Source organism: Phalacrocorax aristotelis, chromosome 1 (genome assembly GCF_949628215.1).
Source record: "Phalacrocorax aristotelis chromosome 1, bGulAri2.1, whole genome shotgun sequence".
Lineage (NCBI taxonomy): Eukaryota > Metazoa > Chordata > Aves > Suliformes > Phalacrocoracidae > Phalacrocorax > Phalacrocorax aristotelis.
The window spans coordinates 92096584-92118229 of NC_134276.1; the positions used below are offsets into that span (position 1 = coordinate 92096584).

The window sequence follows — 21646 nt, forward strand, 5'->3', positions numbered from 1 at the left end:
TACATACAGATATGTACTATGTCTAATATAAATTTTCATTAATTGCTTGGTTGATGGAATAGAGGGTAGACGTATTACATTCACAATGATGCAAAACTGAACCAACAGCAAACACCTGAGCAGAGGAACACAATTCAAAGTGGTCTTAAAAAAACTGAGAATTCAATAAGTGCAAAGCACTCAAATAACTAGCTGAATAAACTGGATGAACATAGGAATGGGTTGCAAATGACTGGACAGATGGTCAGAACTCTAGAAACAAGGATAGAAATTTTAAAAAGTAGGATTAATTTAGTCTAGACAAGATTGAACTGAAGTAAGTATCAACCCTCAAATATATGAGGTTATTGCTGAGAGAAAGTAAACTGTTCTCAGTTTCCATTGTGGTGACATAATTAGCTTAAATTGCAGCAGGGGATATTAAGGTTGGAGACAAACATCTTTTGAACTGCAAGGATTACAAAGCAGTGGCACAAGAAATTCTGCAAAGCTACAAAAAAAATATTTTTACTTAAAGAGCAGGTTAGACAGAAATTGGTCAGAAATCATTTAAGTCTAGTTGATCCTGCCTGAGGCAAAAATCTGGACTGCACAGCCTTTCAAATCTCCTTCAAGCCCTATTTATTATACCTATCATTCCTTTGCGGGGAGGAGAAAAAAAAAAAAGAAAACAAACTCTATAAAAAGAAGCATGAAGAATAAGATAAAGCCCCTTGCTAATTTATAGTGTCATTTTTCACAGAACTGTAAATGTTGGTTTGCATAAAAACATGATCATGTGCATTTCCTATAGCTAATACATTTCCAACTTTTATTTTGATTACTTGATAACAACACAGAAAAACAGAAAAGGGACAATGAGAAACAGTACCTGCAGACTGACTGACTATAATAAAAACAACACTTACTAAATGGTTTCTTCTACTGAGTTAGCTTACTGCATTGAAATTGGCCTCTCTGTCATGATAGTTTCTCGTACTATATTTTTTACAGAATGACAGTACAAAATGGAAGGGCAGCACTTCCTTTTTTCTATTTTTAATTCTACTTAAAACTGCTAGCTTCAGTTTCTTAGCTAAGTTATAAGGAGCTCGTTTAACTGATGTATCAGGTGTCTCAGAAGTTTGGTGGCAGAATGATAGTTAGGTGTGCACTGTAATATATGGATGCAAGGTAAACAGGAAAGAAAGGCTATGTAGGTGTTGGGATACTATTATATATCAAAAGTACTTAAAATTGAATAATTACATAATCTCAGTAATTAACCCAGAATTTATATTCCAGGTCTGAAGAATATGATGAACCGGTAATCAGGACTAACACGAACTGCCTGTGAAGAGGGAGATCAGAGAGACTGTGATGGCAGGAGTGACCGTAATATGAGGCTTCAGTCATACTGCTCTAGCATGGTGATCCTGAAACTGGGCTGCCCATCCTGGCAACTGCTGGTCTGTATGGCTGCCTTCCCCATATGGTAGAGGTTGGTAAAACCAGTCTGAGGAATAAAATTAACATGTCATTTTCTTGGAAAGATCTGCCGTAGCATTTTGCTAAAGGGAATCATGGGCTTCTTTAAAGAAGTCAACAAGCAAAAGTGATTTGGTTCAGGATACATACATAAATAAAATATTTTTAATAATGTCCCTCAGAAAAGAGTTTTAAGAAACCTGGCAACATTACATAAAAAGAAAGGTTCTCTCCTGAATGTAAATTTATTTGAAAGGCAAAAAAGAGTGGGTAGGAGCATGCTGCATTCTTGTAGTGAAAACTGGTTTAGAGCAGGGGAAAAAAAAAAAGTGTTTCTTTTCATAACAGATAGTGAGTGTCTAGAGCTTGCTCCCAGAGGAGGTTGTGATGGCCAAGAGAATCAGCAGTTTCAGAGTGGGACTAGACAACTTCATGGACAACAGGCTGAAAAATCGATGCTACAAGGACTAGGCAGTAATGGATTGGGGATATCAGGAGACACAACAGTTATGGATACTAGGAGAGTGGGGCAGTATGAGGGGAACAGTCTGCAGAAAGCAACCAGGATGGTACCTTTTCCCTGCCCAGCCTGTCCTAACGTCACCACCACACTTTGCTGGGCTAGACAGAACACTGGCTTGACCTGGTGAGGCATTTCTTATGCTTTCAAGTGTGGTGAGATCCAATTTTAATCCCATTTATAAGCCTAGTTTTTACTTTATTTGTTTCTGTAATTCTGCAACCTAAAACACTGAGGGATCTCTGGCAAATACACAGTTACATGAGACCAAAAATATTTGTTAAGAGCAACGTTGTCCTCATCCAAATTCATGCCAAATCCTGTGCAAGATGTTTCATTCTTTTTCTAAATTATAGGGAAATCTGTAGTATTATAAATAGATCCTCTTTCAGTAGTAAACAGAAAAAGGGTTTGATTTGTTACTATGTTGGCATAATATATTATTTATGTTAGTAATACATAATATCTTTCCTAGCTGCTGCTAAAGAGAGTCTCCAAACACTTGACTTTTTATCTAAATCAAAGAATAAATAAAAAAGTAAGTAAACATGATACATAGTAAAATGTTTTCCATGTCTGCATCATATTCCAATTATTTAGTCATCACAATTTTCCATTGAAATGAGAAAGTCTGGAAAAGTTGACAAGGTTGAGGCAACATGAACGGCTCACCTGAAAATCCAACTGCATCTCCCTCCAGGGAGTAAAAGGGCATGAATTCTCTGTGCCTGAACAAATTGCCCGCAACTGGAGCAAGGGGGAAACAGATACCATGTCCTAACTCCTTCAATCATGTTGCAGCTGCAGCCCTTCTCAGGCAGCACCATACAAATCTGCTCCTCACTCAGGCAGTATGGCTTGGAAGATTACAACACAGATCAAAAAGACTGAATCTAATGATAATGCACAAGACAAACCTCAAGAAATATAGGTTTCATAAAGCATGTTTCAAACTAGTAATAAGCTTGTAACAATTAAGGAAACGCTGAAGAATAGGTAAGTCTTTTCACCCAGCTTTTACACAGGCTGCTTTAAAATCAGCCTTCTCATATTTATTCTCCCTAAATATTCATTACTTCATCCTTAATGACATTTCTTAGAAGGAAAATATGACTTTCTTCCTGACCCACTCAAATAAAGAGCTCTGTACTGGGAAAGACAGGCACATCCTCTTATTAACTGACTTGTTATTCCTGTTCATCACTCCTGAACTGTGCAAAGAAGCCATTATCACCAAATTACAGTCTACAAAATGCATGGAATAAAAACTAAGATGATTTGGATGGAGACAAAACAACACATTATATCCACAATGTATGCTGAGAGCTTTATTAAACAAAGTTGTAAGGAAAGTCACATATCTTCCCCCTCTCTTGGCTGTCAGTTTATCTATTTCCTATGCCCCATTACCTCTGCACAAGCCCAGGAGGTGTTTGCACATAATAGCATTTCATTCTTGATTGAATTTACACTGAGCGTTCCCCTCATATTATGCATACATACGATTTTGCATTTTATCACCACTTAAAACAGTCTTGTGAATCCTATGCAATACTTTGGGAAACATACCTTATAATCAAATTTTTAAAAGGATATTAATAGTTCCCACAGATGCAAAGACACAAGACCTAAGTTCATGAAATCTTCTTGCAGTTCTTATTCCTGAAAGGGACATAATTATAATACATTGTGCATATTTGCTGTCATTTTGAAACAGTGCTCCAAAGTAGCCGTTGCAAGGAGATTAATGCCAAAACAGATAACAGTCTGCTCTTTGATGGCCAAATGGTTAAATGGTTTGGAAATCTGAGATAACACGCCTAACATTTCTGTAGCAAGAAACATACAATCACTTTTGTTGTGATCTGCTCCAATTTTGTGTCTAGGAATAAGAATTACAAATGATTTTGTCATTGTTCAGTGAGATATGCCAGGAATTTGTATTGCAGCTGAAATATGATCAAAACAAGTAAAGCATGTTGGAGTTTATTTTTTCAGTAGAATCAACAGTGTATAAATAATTTGTAAAGAGATATGAAGACAGGATCACTGCCCACTGCAGTTTACAAGCTTCTTCCCTAAGAACTCATGTAGCAAATCTCCATAGTATATGGGTGACCAAAACTGATAGGTATCAAAGGTAAATCAGAACACTGCAGAAAGGATCAAGAGGATAATAAAAATTTCTGCATTTGTGTGATAAAATTAAATGTATGATTTTTTAGATGTTATAATCCCATAACTGCAAGGATAGGAGTGTAAATTTAACCAGATTTCTATAACAGAGAGCTTCTTTTTAGAAAATGTTTTGGGGTTTGTGTCATTATTTTTAACTGACAGAGTTGCTCGCATTAAGTGATCACAGACTAAGAAAGCGAAATTTAAACATTAAGAATTACTGTATTGAAAAAGTTACAATTCTTAACCTGGATCACTCTCCACACATATCCTAGATTTCCTCATCAAAACACGGACAGACATACACAAATGCCTGTATTTTTAAGAGATATTTAAGACCAATGGAACAATTTAATTGAGAGAGAAAACAGATTAATAAATACTAAGAAGAACACTGTAATATTTCAGAAACTATTTGTAACAGGGTACTTTCTTGGAAGGCTAGCATCAGAGGGGACAGAACTATGACTGTTTCTGTTAAATCTTATATTTCTCACTGGATTTCTCATTAAAAATAGCTTTTCATTCTGATGTGGACACTTGGCTTTATCTAAAAGTCTTTGAAAAAATAAGTTCTTATCAAGCATAGTAGAAATTGCTGAGAAAATGTTGTGTCGTGATTTTCATCTTCTACTATATGATCTTACTTTACTTCAGTGCAAACCATAAAATAAGAACTAAAAACTAGCTCTAACATTTAACCTCTATGCTGCTTAGCAGCTTTTTCTGAATTATTTAAATAAATCTCTTCCCCATTAGATTTTTTTCTTTTCCTTTCCCTAACGAGAATACTAGCAGACAGACAGACAGCAGGGTGCTGCCCAGCAGCAGTATGCCATGGACAACTCTTACAGGAACTGGAATCTTCTGTGCTGTGCCACCTTCCTCACCGTGCATCCCTCACAGGGAAAATTCAAATAGGCTTGGAAAAGAAAGGAAAAAAAGTACAGAGATGGACTGAAATTAAGTCAGAATGTCTCCAGGGAGAAGAATCAGTAGCAAAAATTTAAAAGGAAAAGATCGTAATTTTCTGTTGAGTATTGTGAAAAAGTGCTTGTTTTCACATCATTTTTAACAATCCATTACAATTCTTTTGATGTAAAGGGAACTGAAAATAAGTTCTGCTGTTCATTCTTTTCCTTTCTGAGACACTACTAAAAATAAAAAAAATCAGCTATTTATATAATTTCCAGCACAAAAAAAGTAATTACAGTGAAAAAGTCTCATTCTGCAGTGACAGTAGAAGAAGAGAAAGTTGAAAATGATAACCTGATGGCTATTTACCCATCATTCAAAACAGGATGAAGAATCACTTATCCTATATATTGTTAAATAGCATCCTGAACATCAATCCTACAGCAAAGGCTAAAAATGATCCTATAGCCCATGCACTTCAGAAATAGGCATACAGCAACACATTAAGTCAAGAGAACACATTTTCTGTGAATCCTACAGTGAAAACCTCCCAATTTTCTCATAAGAAAAAAAATATATGCTTTATATTCTACACTAAGAGGTCTCCAAAGGCTGTCCTGTTATTTTAATTAAGATTTGTGATTTTAAGATTGTCTAATGAAAGAATTTCAAAGGAATAGGGTAATCAGTACCCAAGGAAATTAAAAGTCAGGTGCGCAATTTCCTTAGATTCCACTGACAATTCTGGTTTATGTATAAATCATTCTAATAATTAGAGACATACAAAATTATTAAATTAATTAAAAATACTCATAATTAAACATTAAAATTATTTAAAATAAGCCAACCCAGCTGGCTGTGCTCATCCCCAATTCAGCTTCTGCTGCCTCCAAAGAACTTCCCCCTGACTTGCACCAATCTGCATTAGAGATCATCTTTAGTAAATTAGTACTAAATATACTAATTTTATTTCCTCTAAATTAGTCAATGAATATTTACAAAATACAAATAGCTGAGACTGTTGATTTTATTAAGTGACTCACAGCACGTTGATGCTAATCTTTTAGAGTTTTAATCTAGTACCCACAGATATAATTCGATTCCCTGGCATCTATATTCGTGTTCTTTATTGCATGCTTTAATGACAGGTCTGAGAAAAAAAAACCACCTGAAATGACACTACCAGCAAACGAGCTAATAATTTTGAAAGGTTCTGATGCACTGTTATTTCTTTGAACACAGTTACTTTGTTGGAGCTGAATCCCACATCTGAATGTCATTATAGGAATGTGCCAAATATACCAGTTTTTATCACAGAAATATTATGCCATATGGGCCACATATGAAGAGGTAGAAGGATTTATAAGAACAGTTAAAAATGCTATCAGTGCTGATCACGATGCACAGTAGGAATTTTAAGACACAGTGATAAGATGCCACAAAGGAAAACAGTCCCATTCATATGGTCAAACATATGTCAAAAGGTTGGACATTTACCCCGAGATCTAGTCCCACACCATGACACCTTCAAAACTGTCTGTTTGAATAAATGATTCTGTGACATACACAGTAAGACATCTCTGGTAACTCACAATAGCCCAAAAGCCATCATTCTTGCCCACAAACAGATAAATGCTCAAATTCACCTTCTGTTTATTATTTTTTTTATTTTACATTCCTTGCTTCTTGATCACAAAAAAAGGGATATTTCTCCGAACAGGAAAGTGAAATAAAACAGATCTTTGTGTTACCTCAGAGCCATTTTTTCCAAAATATTAAAACCAGCTTCTACTCTAATTAGAAATAAGTGCTGATCTTATTTTTTTCCAAAGATACAAAGTGTCAAATTGTTCTGCTAAAATATTAAAAAGAACCACTTTGAACATGAAAATACGTATTTTCACTTTACAACTGCTAATATTAGAACATTATTTTTCTGTGGTTTGGTTTTGTTTTCTGGGGTTTTGTTTTGTTTTCAATACAAAAATCAAATTAAACTAAAATGTGGAGCTATGGCATTCAGGAAAGACAAAGCAGACAGGTAGATGAGAGAGGAATCCCACCAGTGTCTCAAAGGAGAAACATGGCTACCTTTGGCCTGGCTATCCAGGGGCTTATTTGTGCTAGCGAGTGGTGGGAACTGGCTGTTGCACATTACATGAAACCTGCTTGGTTTGCAGGGTTGTGTCAGGAATCTGACTGGGGGCAATCACAGAGTTGCTGCATTCCCCCCGGAACGCGTTGGCTCCATCATACAGATATTTTACAGTAGAAAACTGCCCCACCAGAAAGGCAGGGATGAGCCAGAACAAGTGTAGGTAGGTATCTATACCTGAGCTTGTCACGGAGCATATATTGTGATAAATGAGCCGTTCCAGGAAGCACTTCACCTCACCAACTGCGGACATCCACTTCAGAAGCAGGCACAGTATATCACAGATGTGCCAGTTTCTTTCTACTGAATTTGGAGATACGTTAGATGACTCTTGGTCAAGTTGTTAATCAAGATGGAATACTTGAATTTTAGGCAATTACAATCTCAATAATCAGAGTGTATACACGTACAGCTACAAAAACCTCAAACATGATCTATATTTTTTTAACTCTTTCTGCCTATATAAAAAAAATTTCACATCTAGCAATCAGTTACAATTATTTAAATTGTTTTGATCGTTCTACTTCAATACTGTTAGCAGTAGGCTTGGGTTTTTTATTATTCCTTATTTTCTCCTCTTAAGCAATTTCCATACTCTTGTTATGAACAAGCAAGGCCAGAGGTGTGATGCTGAACAATCACAACTCTCAATTCTCTTGCTTTCCAGCATCTATCCAGTGTTGATTCTGTTACCTAATTTCTATTTCAATGGTTTATTTTTTTAAAGGAAATCTACCCCAGATTATCACTGCACTGTAACAGTCTGGATTAAAGAGCATTATTACAAATTATGATCTATTTTTAAGATCTGACACCAGCAAAAAACTTAATATCAATAGCAATTAACAAATTAGCACTGCACATTTGGGTTATTATACCCTGTTCTTGACTAGTTATTTAAATACACCAAAATGAACAGTAAACATTACATATTTTTCTTGTTCAGTGGATCAGTTTAGCTCATATTTTGTCACCCTGAACAGCCTTCCTACCTTTTATGGACTATTTCCGATTGGAGGTTTTATAATAAACCCTCGAGAAAAAGAAGGACAAGCATTACCTTTTCTTAAGCTGTACTTCTGTGGGCAGCACACAACTGCAGCAACTGAGTTACTTGCATATTAGTGGCTAACAGAAAAATACTTCTTGTGCAAATAAAGTAGACAGTTGCAGTATTTGAACTGCACAAACCCCAATGTGAATTCCATGTTTAACAATTCAGCTGGAGAATTTGACAAGTGCAGAAGCATGAAAAAAAGTTGAGAGCTGGCTGAGGTGACTAAACCTCTATGTATGAAACTCACATTTGGCTGCACAAAATCTTTCATATAAGCAGAAAGCACACGAACATTAGGAGCTCTATGGTGATAAGTTAAATTTATCTTTTAGCTCAATAAGAGCAATGGTCCACAAAAGCAGCAGAATACAGCTCTGGGAATTGATTTGTTACCTTGTTTATTGTATCAGCTAGAAACAGAGACAGATGAGAGGTTTGGGTTAATGTGAAATTGCCCACACCTACTATAAAAACAGGGGTTTTTTTAATTAAGTCCTCCTTCAGCACTTGACTGTCTGAAGAACTGAGTTCTCTGGCTCAGTTCAGAAAAATAATATCTTTCTTGAGGAAAACATATAGTCATATTGCTTTTAATACAATTACTCCCATATTTCAAGCTTTATGTGTACTCAGCCATTTTCTAGGATTTCATTGAGCTGCGCATAGTAACCTGAAAATTAATATTCTGTCTATTTACATTGTAAACTTGTTGTCTGCTAATATGAATGTTTGAGATTTTTTGTAGTAGTGAAAGAGGGACTGGTTTTATACCAGACAACACAAAAAATAGACTTACAACCTCCTCCCACTACCCTCCCCAACTAGTGAAAGAGAAAGAGAATTTAGAAATGCTAGTGTCTAGAGTTTCTTCAACATGTTGTTCATCATTAACAAAGGACATCAGCTGTTAGAGGTGTTAGGCAAAGTCAGACATTTTGTCCTCATCATCTGCACGCAAAATGCAGTTTAGCAGAAAAAAAAGGAGAATGTACTGAGGAAGAGATGGGACAAAAAGGACTCCAGGCAGCAGGAAACAGACCAGCCATGCTCCACACAGGTGAAGAAGAAGGTGGGGCAAGTGAGTGAAGATCAAGCACTGTGTCCCTCTCTCTTTAATCCCCCATAATACCAGCTTCCCAAGACATGCAGTTCTCTCACCCATTACTTCTCTCCCTCCCCAGAACCACAGGGACTTAGTGTTTATTCATCATAAATCTAGTGACAATGCATGCCTAGTGGTGGGTCACATGAAGAAATAAAGGGGTATAATGGTTAGGGAATGGAGAAAAATATTCAAGACCCCTGTGCCCTTGAAAACAAATATGCCTCTTTTACAGTGTTTTAATAAAAATTTTACCTTTCACTTTTAAGCAGCTCTTCATAGCATAAAATTTAAGTATTTCGCAGGAGCTTTAGGGAGTTAGACGTCTGCTTCCTGCTTACATTTGAGTCAACTAATCTGAGTAGTTTCAATTATTTCACGAGTGTTATAAAACAGTATATCCATGTAAATCAACAAACAACTCTCCATGAGAACTTCTCTAAGTGCAAAAATATATTATAGTATTCTACTGGGAAAAGACAAAAAGGAATTCCAATAATTTGGCTTACTGCAATAGAGCTAAGCCACTAGAAACTGGTTATTTGACACATCCCACAGCTTAAAAAAAGCTAGTGACTTTTTTTTTTTAAAATCCCTTAATGAAAAAGCATGATAATGACACTGCTGGCTGCTCTGCCTCAAGAGGGAATTGTCCATCTGCTAGCAAAACCCTGCATCTATATTATTATTAAGCAATGTTTATAGAAGTATCAGAATACCCTTGGCACATTGAGAAACTGATAGGGCGCATTTCAAGAAGGTAGGTACTTTTTTTTAGTTAAAATTCTGGGATCATTTTCTTTTCTACATAAAAGAACTGTGTTTCAAGATCAACTTCATTAGGAAGCTCTGTTGGGATTTGATGTTTTTATTTTCTTACAGAGGAAAACTTATTTCTCTGAGAAAAGCTCCATCTCCTCACATATAAAATGAGCAAATATACAATTGTTCCCCCTAGTTTTAATTTGCATTTTATGATTACAACTAGATTAGAATTTTATACATTGCATCATTATTTAGAAACAAGCTTCTTTTATATTTCCCACAATTTCCAAATAAAAATAAAGCTAGTCTTAGCTTTTCTTGTTATTACTGCTAATAATGTATATTAATATGGATACAAAAATAAAGACCCCCAAAACTTGTGTAACTGTCCTAACGGATCCTCGCTACTGCTTTGAACTAAATAATTTGTCAAAATTTTATCAGGACTGCTCCAGCTCTTAAACAAAATTTCAGCTGAGGTGGGAGGGGTGTAAAGGTGGCATAAAACCATGTTTTCCTTCCTTTAAAGCGTGTTTCATTGACAAGATATACAACACAGAATCTTGCTATTTGAGAATAGCACTCCTACACAATCACAGAATAATTTCGGTTGGAAGGGATTTTTGGAGATCATCTTGCCCAACCTACTGCTCAAATGGGGCCAAAATCAGAGTCACATCAGGTCACACAAGGCCCTCCCTGTCCAGTCTTGTGTTGAATATCTCCAGGATGGAGAATCTGAACAGCCTGTTCCAATGTTTCATTATGCTCATAATGAACATTTTTTCTCCAAATATCTCATCAGAATTCCCTTTGCTACAGCATATGCCTGTTGCCTCTCATCCTTTTGCTGTGCACCTTTGAGAAGAGTCTGGCTCTATCTTCTGTACAGTGTCCGATCTAGTGGCTGTAAGCAGCAATAAGATCTCTCCTGAGCTCTCTCCCAGGCTGAGCAAGCCCAGCTCTCAGCCTCTCCTCATATGTCAAGTGCTCCAGCCCCTGACTGCCTAGGTGGCCCTGCACTGGACTCCCTCCATGTCTTTCCTGCACTTTGGGAAGATCAAAACTAGACACAGAACTCCAGATGTGGTCTCACAGATGTTGATTAGGGGGGAATGATCACTTCCCTCAACATGCTGGCTAGTGTCTTCTTAAATACAGCCCAGAATCTAGTTAGGCTTTTTTTGCTGCCTGGGCACACACAGAACTCATGGAGGTTTAAGCAGTTTTTGTACTTTCCTGCACAGCAGGATTTCCCCATGGCCCACATTGTGGACAGCACATAACTTAAAAATTATTTTCATACCCATGGTATGTTTGTAGACGGCCTAATGCAGTGGGTCACTGAGTTGCACATACTAGTGTAATGCAAACACGTACAATGAAATATTGATTTGGATAAAAGAGTAGGTCAGGTAAGGTCCAGTGTTGATGGAATAGGCCATTTATCCTTATAAGCTAGGTCAGACTTAGAGTTACAGAAAAATACATTTACTATTGAAAAATTCAACCCTAGTGAAAAGTGCATAATTCTAATACTCAACATATAAATGCAAATGAAAATTAGTTCCTACACTCTTGTCCTTTCCCTGCTGAACCTAACAGGATGCCAGTTGCACTAACCATGATAATGTGTCTTTTCCTGGAAGACTATTTGGCACGAATTGGAAAATTATTTCACAATAGGCCAATAAAAGTAAACAGAGGAAAGTTATTTTTAGATACAACTGTAGTATTTTTTGTTTGGGTGATGATTCACAGCCTGGCTGAAAACTAATTGAAAAATGATTAAAATACATCTTTTACTTCAATGAGTTTAGAATCAGATCCTTAGAGGTAAGATTTTTATTCATCTCCTAGTGATTAACATTATAGAGAAATAAAGAAATGGCTGTTAATCACTCTCCAAAAGACAGTGTTTAGATAGCTTTTTTATTGTTGCAAAACCCAAATATACTCTCTAACATACTGTAATGAGCCGGCCAAGCTATTTTAAAATATCAGCTGTCATTATGTGCAACAAAGTATTAAAAAAAGTGTCTTGTGACACATATTCTATATCCCTTAAGGTCCAATTTTCAGATTACATTTTTTTTTCCCTTTCTATTTAAAGGCTCAGATTTCCAGGCCCTCTAGAGAATCATGCTGCATTTTCTACCCTTTAAGAACAAGCTTAAAGGCTGACAGACTTTTTTTTTTTATTTTCCTCTACTTTATAAAAAAGCTAAAATCTTTCAGCATCCAAACTTTGTAGTTCTCACTTCTTCTAATATGTGTAGAAATCTGTTCACTTATTAGTTTTTTTTTATTCACTTCAAAAGCTGAAACCAGCCTTCCAATACTTCTCATAAATTAGAATTACTTTTAAAAGTCTAACAGGATGACACAATATAAAATAAGAATTCTACTAGATATCCCACATTAAATAGAACAATAACACTCTGAAATATACATAAAATAATGATAGCAGCCTCCAGAGCAAATACATCCTATGGTGAGATTCATAGAGGTAAAGGAGGTTTTGCACACCATCTAAGCCATAAAGTCATATGTGGGGTTCTGCTATCAGAAATGCACAAAAATGCCAGTGAACCCTTCAAATGCTGCAGAATCAGTTTCAGCTCCAGCCATGCTTTGGGAGCCAGTTGATCCTGATCCAACAGTGCTGCAGGGAATGTCTGCAGCTGTGTGTTCATATGGAAATAGAAGATCCTAGAGAATGTGAAGCTTTGAAAACAACCCTCAAAGCAGCATGACAGCATGGAGAGAGGGATGGAGCAAATATGCTCCTAAAGTTTGATTCTGAAAGTGTTAATGTCAGCTCCCAACTTACTGGCACCGTACTTGGATTCTGGACTAGCGAACTCCTCCCTTTAAGCACATCAGAACATTAACCTGAAAAACATTCAGCTCCAAGTGTAAAACCTTCTATGACATTCTTCAACAGCACGTTATCTGAAGATGTGCTACATAGGTCTTTTCGTGTGTATGTCACTGATGTGAAACTTCTTCACACCTTGCTGGAACTTGAAGCACACTATCCAAAAGGTTGAAGACTTTACCTATAGCTCACACCTCTGATATAAACTATATGGACAGTGGCTGTAACTACAAGTTTTCATTCAACATGGGCATATTTAGAACACACTGATTCATAACCCTTAATATGGAGCTACAAATTTTAATTTAGCAATTACAGTGGCTTCTGCAAGAACAGGATACAAATTTGGAAAACTATATTTTTATTTCCACAAAAAATTATGTTGGAAAATAGTTTGGACAGAACACTTCCCATTCTTCTGATCTATCAGAATATTAGTTGTAAGGTTGCATATGAAAATGCATGTATAATTATAAAATTGTATATTAAAATGCAGGTTATGTAACTATGGGAAAGGATAGGTAAGAAATCCTCAGACAAGGGGAATGTCAGTGAAGCCCACTCTTTCATCTGAAGTCTATTTATTGCACACTTTACAGTTTATAAAAAAATATTATTCCTTAACAGTTATTTTACTATCATCAGCTGCACAGGATCCTCAGCTATTGAAAAATCAATTCAGTAATTAATAGTGAAAACAATCTCTTCGGTCCAATTTTGTTTACTTCTCTAATTGACAGAAGGTCAAACCTACTTTTAAATAGTGACAAATCAATTGAGTAATAATAAATTATCTGAATCTTTTTGGATGACTACTTTACGATGACACAAACCATTATCTAGAAATATCTTTTCCTCTTTGCTTAAAAGTCTCAGTAACTAGCTTGACTGTAGGTCGTGTTCTACTTAAAAACTTTTTTCAGGTTAATCCCCTCCACTGCACCTAATAGTTCAGAGTCCACTTATACTCTTCGAACTGATTAGTTACAGTAGGCACCAAAAATTTTTGTAGTCAATTCATTAGTAATATTACTTATCATTATAATATATTTTAATAAATAAAATCTATGCTCATCCAGTACGACTGAAATCCATGCTTTCAATAACATATGTTACAAAAAGTTTGGATGGACAGCATGCCTTGGCAAAATCCACAGACAGAATTCAAAGTTTAAGGAGATTATAGTATTTGCCCTCTTTGAATGGCATTGTTAATTACCTTCAAGCTTTGCACAGCCTCCATGGTTCTCTGCCTTTATCAGAAATCTATTCCTGCTGCAAACCTTCCTCAAAATACAATGATGTCAAAGCAGAGTTTCTGAATAAAGGCTTGTTGACATCTTAAGTAAGAGGAGGTTTCCATTTTTCCATAATGTAGCAAAATGTAGTTTTACATCCCATTCCTCTGTCCACAATTTTCTCTTTTATAAAGATTCCCCAACTGACCTTCAGATATAAAACATCTTGCTTGTTTTGAGGTAAGGACAGTGAAATCTATCAACAGTGTAAACTGTACTCTGTCATGTCCCTTGCCTATTTCCATCTTGGCATATCATATATTCTAAGTATTTCCTGTGAACTTTATTTGCAGATGAAGGTTGTCTAAATAAACAACGAACGAGTCTCTTGTCAGCCTGCCTTACATTTATTTCTTTGAGGATCAAACCCTGCAAAAATCAGTCTTCAAGCAGATGAGTAAAATGTAATTTTCCTCTAATGAAAATAATGCAATGCATTTGCTTGAAAGAAACCACTCATTTGACAGAAAGATCAACTATAGGTGTTTGAAATGAATAGCCATTAATCTACTCTTTTATTATGCTCCTTTTAACACATGGTATGTGCACCACTTAGGAGAATTTAAGTTGTATTGTTTCTTTTGTTAAAGGGAAGTGGCCACTAAAGAAAGCCTCTTTTAGAATAGTTGTCTATTTTGTTTTGTTCCATAATTAACCTTTGTACATGTTATTCACACAAGAGTACCACCTCCAAGCAAAGTTCGAGTGGGGGCTAATGATGTCTTAAGCTTTTATGGAGGAAAAATATGGCAGAGTTAGTGGCTGTGATCTTGTGACACAATCAGATTGAAATGAACTTAACCAAAATGCCCTCAGAGACTTAGCTTCAACATTACATGCTGCTGTGAAAGAAAGGGCAACCTAAGGTCACTTATTTTTACCTGGGTGATTTGGAAAATGTCCTGTTACATACATTGCTAGGATATGGGATTTCTTTGCTATTAAAATGTTTGCTTTGGCATTTCAATTTCTTATTAGAAATGTGGCTCTCTGTTTTCAAGGAAATATGAAATGATTTAAAAAAAAAAAACCAAACAGTAAAAGCTTGATAGCACATCAACAGGCCTAGCAGTCTGAAGTGTTCTAAGTTCTGGATGAGCAACTAGGGATGTGTTATAATAAAAAAGCTTTCATGGAGCATGTATATTTATAATGGTGAATTTTTATAAGGGAAGTAGTTGGCTGTGTTAAGATGGTATTATACACCTAAAGTCGACAAACTGACTGAGATCCCTGCAGAGGTGTAACAAACTCTCCAAGTAGAGCACAATGCAATACTGTGACTTTCAATTACTTTTAGATCCCAACCACGAGACATATGCCTATGATCTTTTACAGAATATACAGATATGGGAAGGTAAGCATTACTTTTGGATTTCCAACTTAGATCATATCTGGTCTGACTGGCCCCTGTTATGGGCAGGGGGTGAGAAATGTAAAATTCTTTGTTGGTTTTGAAAATTCTGTCTGCTAATCTCACCTAATAATCCAGTGATAGATTTAGGAGCAAAATCAAAATTTCATGACTTTCATTTCCATGTATTAAGTGATATTAAGATGATCATTAGAGAAGAGGGAGCCAGTTAACAGAACTGCAGTCTATATTTAGACATTGATTCTTCCATTTCATCAGAGAATGTATTAAATGTCACATTCTGTTGCACAGCCAATTAGAGAGGTAAACACAACAAAAAAGAGTTTTCCTGCTGGTTTTGTTACCAGCACAGCATGGTATCAACAACAAGAGACAGGGCTACCCAGCCAGGAACAGAAGTGAGAGGAAGACTGCAATAGTGCTGGCTTAACCAGATAAAATATCTTAGCCTTGAGTTAAGGTGGAATGCAGATATAAACCAGTTCATTTTAAAACGTGTATAACATTACTGAAATTCTCAAGAGTTAGTAATTTGATCTCATATTTAAGTAAAAGAGATCTGCAGAAGGAAGCAAGTTATGGATTTTGCCTGCCAGAATAATATGCTAAAATGAGGCATAAGTAAGAAAATCATGTAGTCCCGAACCAAGTATTTGACAACATAAAATTTTAAAAATAAAACTATTCTGAAAAAGATTAACGGTTAATGTGCAAAGAAGTCTTCTTTGGCCCTCAACCTTTTCAAATGACATAACAGCTATTTTAATCCAGTGTCCTGTGTAGGTGACACTGCAACTATCAATTATCATTAAAATATATCCATGTTATTTTAAAGATATTTTCATTACTAAACCACTATATAATTCTACAGAGTAAATATTGTGATCATTAATCAAGATGTAACAAATACTTTACTATTCTAGATGGTAAAGCAAACCAAAATCTCAAAAAAAGGAGGTTTAAACCATGGAAAAAAAGAGAAGTATAAGAAAACAAACAGAATGAATCCTGTGAAACATCTGCATATTTTAGTATACATGGTGTTATAAAACTGCTTAGTGCAGATACTAGGCAAAATGTGTCCACTGTTTCCCCCTGTCTTTCTACTTGAAGCAAAGAGAAAGAATGTCAATATCTTCCTTACAAAACATCAGATTTTTTATGAGGAGGAGGAAGCAGAAGAGAATCTTATAACAGAGTCCTAAACTCAGTTTAGAACTGTACTGAATGGAAATTTAACACTGAAAAGTTTTGCACAGGCAAGCCAAATCTTTTATATTGAGCGATGTTAAATCTAGAATTCAGGTAATTGCTTTCAAGCTGTATAATACCAAATTACTTTTATTGCTACTGAGTAGCTAAAGTTTAGCCTTTTTTTTTTTCCTTGCACATATATTTCCATATTTTTCTGTGTTTTCAAAGATAAGTAACACTGATGCAGTTTTGCTGACAAAACACTTGCATTAATGAGCTGTTCTTTTCTTTAAGACGCTGAGGAGCTTTTCATAACCAACAGCAGCAGGATGCAAGCTTCTCAAAGTTATTACACAAGCAACATAAGAAAAGGTATGAAGCAGGGTATCTTTCCTCCTGGCAACGCAGAGCTTGCTATGCAATTCCTTCTTTCTCATAAGGTTTATATTTCAGCCATTGGCTTGCATACTCTTACGACACTATCAGCCCAAGCAATAGAAAGATAAAGAGATCTGCCTTACATACCAGAGAAATTATTAAATACTCTTTTTTTCCCTCAGTTAATTATCTTAACATTTAATCCAGTAATTGTGTTTATAGGATAAAGTAACTGAAGTCACAACTACATGTATTTCAGCCTATCATCCCTCCTGTGTTCCTTGTTGAAATGATTTAACACAGAATAAAGATCATGAGGCTTTCAACCTGAAAAATCAGTGTTTCTCATACCTTTTGTTTGATGATCATGTCGTTGATATCATCAAGATCACCTACTATCACTCTCTGAGATTTTATCTCTCGATCCAGTCGAGAAAGCCAGTCAGTGAGTTCTGCCCATGCCTTATTGAAGTCAGCCAAGGCTGGAACCTCCAAAAGCACAGAAGATGGCATTTCTGGTTTGAAGGTGGTCGTTTCCTTGGTTACCCTGGTTTGTGTATCCACAGCAACAGTTTCACCAGAAGTTACTGAAAGAAAAAAAATGCTAAAATTACTGAATAAATCAAATATGATAAATGTTTATTTCAGTAATAGAATTTATGCAGTAGAAAGCGTAACACAGAAATAAGCTTATTTCTTGATGTTATGTCTACTGGAAATATTAAAATTAAAACTAAAAGAATATATGAATTAATTTTCGACACTATTTCTATTACAGTGTATGCTTAGCATTCCGCATTCTCAGCATATTCAAATTTCATCCTTAAAAGCCCAGTAGGACCTAGTAACACTAGCAATCACCTCAGTGTAATAAGAACCCCCCACTGAAAGTTACTGAAGTATTGCTATACATGAGTCACCTTCCAAAATCTAGTAGTGTGATCGCATCTGTCGAGGCTAGAGGCAGATTTAAAAAAGTTGGTTGCTTTAGCCAATGTATCACAGCACAACCTTGCATCTAGAAACACATCTCTTCCACAGTCTCCAGTTACTCTGTGGAGGTGAATTTGTCTCACCAACAACCTTCTCACTGTCACCACCAGGTATTTCCCATAGGCTCTGTGACCAATATGGGAGCTTACACAACAAGAAATTCAGCCTTGGCCGATTCTTGTTTTTTCCTCCCCATAACATTGAAAATATAATATGCTATTATTTGGATATTTGTGGATTTTTTTCCTTCTATTTGGAGAAAATGGACACATCTTCTTTGTGTCCTTCCTTGCTCTATTAACCGGGTTTTAAAGAATCTGTTCATTATTCATTGCTTGGGTTGGGGAAGTATCTTTCTCTGCAGTAAAAATGATGAGAGGTGCCACAGAGAGCTACTATTGGACAGAAAGGCATGTAACATGAAATCATTCAGAATTTCAAGACTGATTTTTGCTTCTCAATTTTTCTTATTTACAGATAGATGGCTGTAAACTGTTGGGCTATTTTTTGCCCTCCAGTTAATCATGCAAATGCAATTCATTATACACAGTATTATGGCAGATGAGGCTACACTGAATTGTGTTCAGTGATTTTTGTTCTAATTTTTTAAAAAGTCCAGCCAAATGAAAAAAATACTAAAATAGGGAAAACACAAGCATGCTGGTGTTGCTTCACTGAGGTGGTTAATCATTAGCAAATAGTCTAAATACCTACCCTTTAGAGTAGCTACAGAATCTTTGTCAGAATCACCTGCCTAAACAACACAAGAGCTAAAGCAGGAAAGCTGAAATACAGCTGTGTGGAGCGTGTCCTACATTTTCTAACATTTAGCTGCAAAATATGGTTATTGAAAACCAAATATAAATTTCTGAAGGACCAAGATGTTTGTTTGCATTTTTTCCAGTCTCCTTACAGAGCAAAGACGACATCTTTCCTGCACTCTTCCTGTTAGGTAACTTGTCTTTAACAGAAAAAAAAAATCCCTAAACCAGTGTCACCCCATGCACAGTAAGGATTTTTTGCTTTCTAGTACTTCTGAGAGCCTGATGGTTTTTCCCACAGGCACCCATGCCATTTCAGCAGTCTGTCTGAAGTCTGAAAACTCAAGTAAAAGGTGAGGGTTCAACAATTTGGCCACAAACCCACTTGAAACATTAAAACAATCAGTAACATTAACTGATCTCGCCAAGGAATTTAGCAGCTATTTTTCACTAATGAGAAAGGTTTTCAGTTACTTCACTGAGGAATCAGTGACCCTCTTCAGCACTGCAGAAAGGGAAAAAAGCTGTGCACAAGCATCTAAATGACTGTCACTGTAAAAAGACCATAAGATGCTGTCAGCATTAAGAATACTGTATGATTACAAACAATTTACGAAATCAACTGACATATACATTCTTTATCTCACCTGAATAAATGGCAATATTATGATACGATAAAGGGACTCCTGCAAATGATGATTTTTAATGACACACTGCAATTAAATGTATTTGTCCACCCATCCATATCATTATTGCATTTCTGAAATGCAACCCTTGAACTTTTCCTTGCTCTACTTTAAAATCATATACCTGTGCGTAACTATGGAGTAAATTATTTATTGTAAAAGCCTGTTCTAAGACAGCAAGTTTTTAAGTAAAATTACACAAAGAGATGAGAAAACGGATATATCTTTTTTCTGACATGGAAGGAGGTTTGTAAGGGCTTTTTTTTGGTAACATCACACTGTTTACTATAACAGATTATCTTGTACTTGTAAAGGCTGACAGTTTTTAATATCAAAAGCAAAACAGATAACCCTAAAGGATCTCTTTCCTTCACCCTTTTATTTCACTTTCTAAATTTTTACACGCAAAAGTGAATAATTAATAATAATGTGGACTCATCAGGTTTTCTTTCATCTCTGTTGAAATTACTCCAGATATTTTCTGCCCTATTCTATTTCTTTTTAACTAAATTATGCAAATGAAGCAGACATTAGCTCTACTCTGTACTGGTGAGGCCACATCCAGAGTACTGCATGTGGTTCTGGGCTCCCTGGTACAAGACAGCTATAGAGCTACTGGAAAGAGGCCAGTGAAGGGCCACAACTTTGATTAAGGGACTGAAGCATCTCTAATATGAGGCAAGCCAGAGACACCAGAGATGGTTTAGCCTAGCAAAGAGAAGACACAGGGATGATCTCATGGATATGTATAAATATCTGAAAGGAGGGTGCAAAGGAGATGGAGACAGGCTCTTTATGGTGGTGCCCTGTGACAAGACAAGAGGCATTTAGTGATCAGAAGGCAATGTACTAAACCTATCATTCATTAATGGACACAACTGGCTGAGTTTATGGCTTTTAGCAGAGGACTCAGCTCATTACCTAAATCAACAAGTTTCAGCTCATGGTTCAAATCTGAACCTTTGAATTCATGCCCCTCCACCCAGCCCTCACTCCAAGTTTTGGAGAAGATGGGAGACAGGTGTTTAAATAGCAAATGGTGCTCAGCACCCCAAAGTTTTCTCCTGTGCTGGCTAGAGAGCAGCACAACACCATTAGGTGCTGCGCTTTCATGCTCTGGTGGTAGCAGCCATCATCTCTTCCACCCCTCTCCTCAAAGTTGCTGTATGCTGTAGCTTTCCTTTGTCCCTCAGCAGGTGAAGGAGTGAGTTTGGTAACTACTGTGGCAGGGGAGGAGAAAAGACCATCTTCTTCCACAGAATGGCAGAACATGAATGGCTCCAAAAAATGGATGGGGTCCACACAGTTGCCAACTTTGGGCCATCAAACAAAGGTAACATTTAAAACAAAGCCATATCAAGCAGGAATAGTGAAGAAGGAGGGAACACTGCAAGGCAATGAGAAAGGAAACTACATAATATTCTTCTAAGGCAAAAGGAACTTAAAATAGTTACTTTTCATATACATACAAACAAGAACTATTTCATTTGTAAATTCACTTGCTGTTTTATTTACTTGGTAATGCTAGAAGAGAACGTCAACATTAAAAAAGTGTTAGTAGTTATTTAGCTTAACTGAGTTGGCACTTAGATCTTACAAACTTCAGCGGTCTGAAATAACTCCCAGAAAATCACTGAGAAAAGAAAATATTTGTCATCACTTTCTCTGTCTTCATTGCTCTGTCCAGAAAATAAGGTGAATTCAAAAAGGGTCACAGAATAATCATTCATAGCCTCAGAATTATACACAGTGTTTTTCTGCCAATATAGTAATTGCAGTTTAATAGGAATGTCTTGGTTGTACTCTTTTGATGTTTACAGTCAAAAGGCTATTGTATTTTTCATCTTTGTCCAGTGGGGGGGAGAAAATGGCAGAGAAGCCTTTGAGCATGTCTGTCTGATCAATGTCATTTAATTGCCCA

General features: G+C 36.2%; 1 protein-coding gene across 11 annotated transcripts in view; it reads right to left on the minus strand.

The window, feature by feature from the left end:
- Positions 1-21646, minus strand: part of DMD (dystrophin) — a 1138094-nt gene that overhangs the window by 331721 nt on the left and 784727 nt on the right. For all 11 annotated transcript variants that reach the window (XM_075097793.1, XM_075097785.1, XM_075097765.1 and 8 more), the window contains one exon: positions 17637-17872. In XM_075097793.1, coding sequence (XP_074953894.1) covers positions 17637-17872 — 236 coding nt within the window. The remainder of the gene's footprint in view (positions 1-17636; positions 17873-21646) is intronic.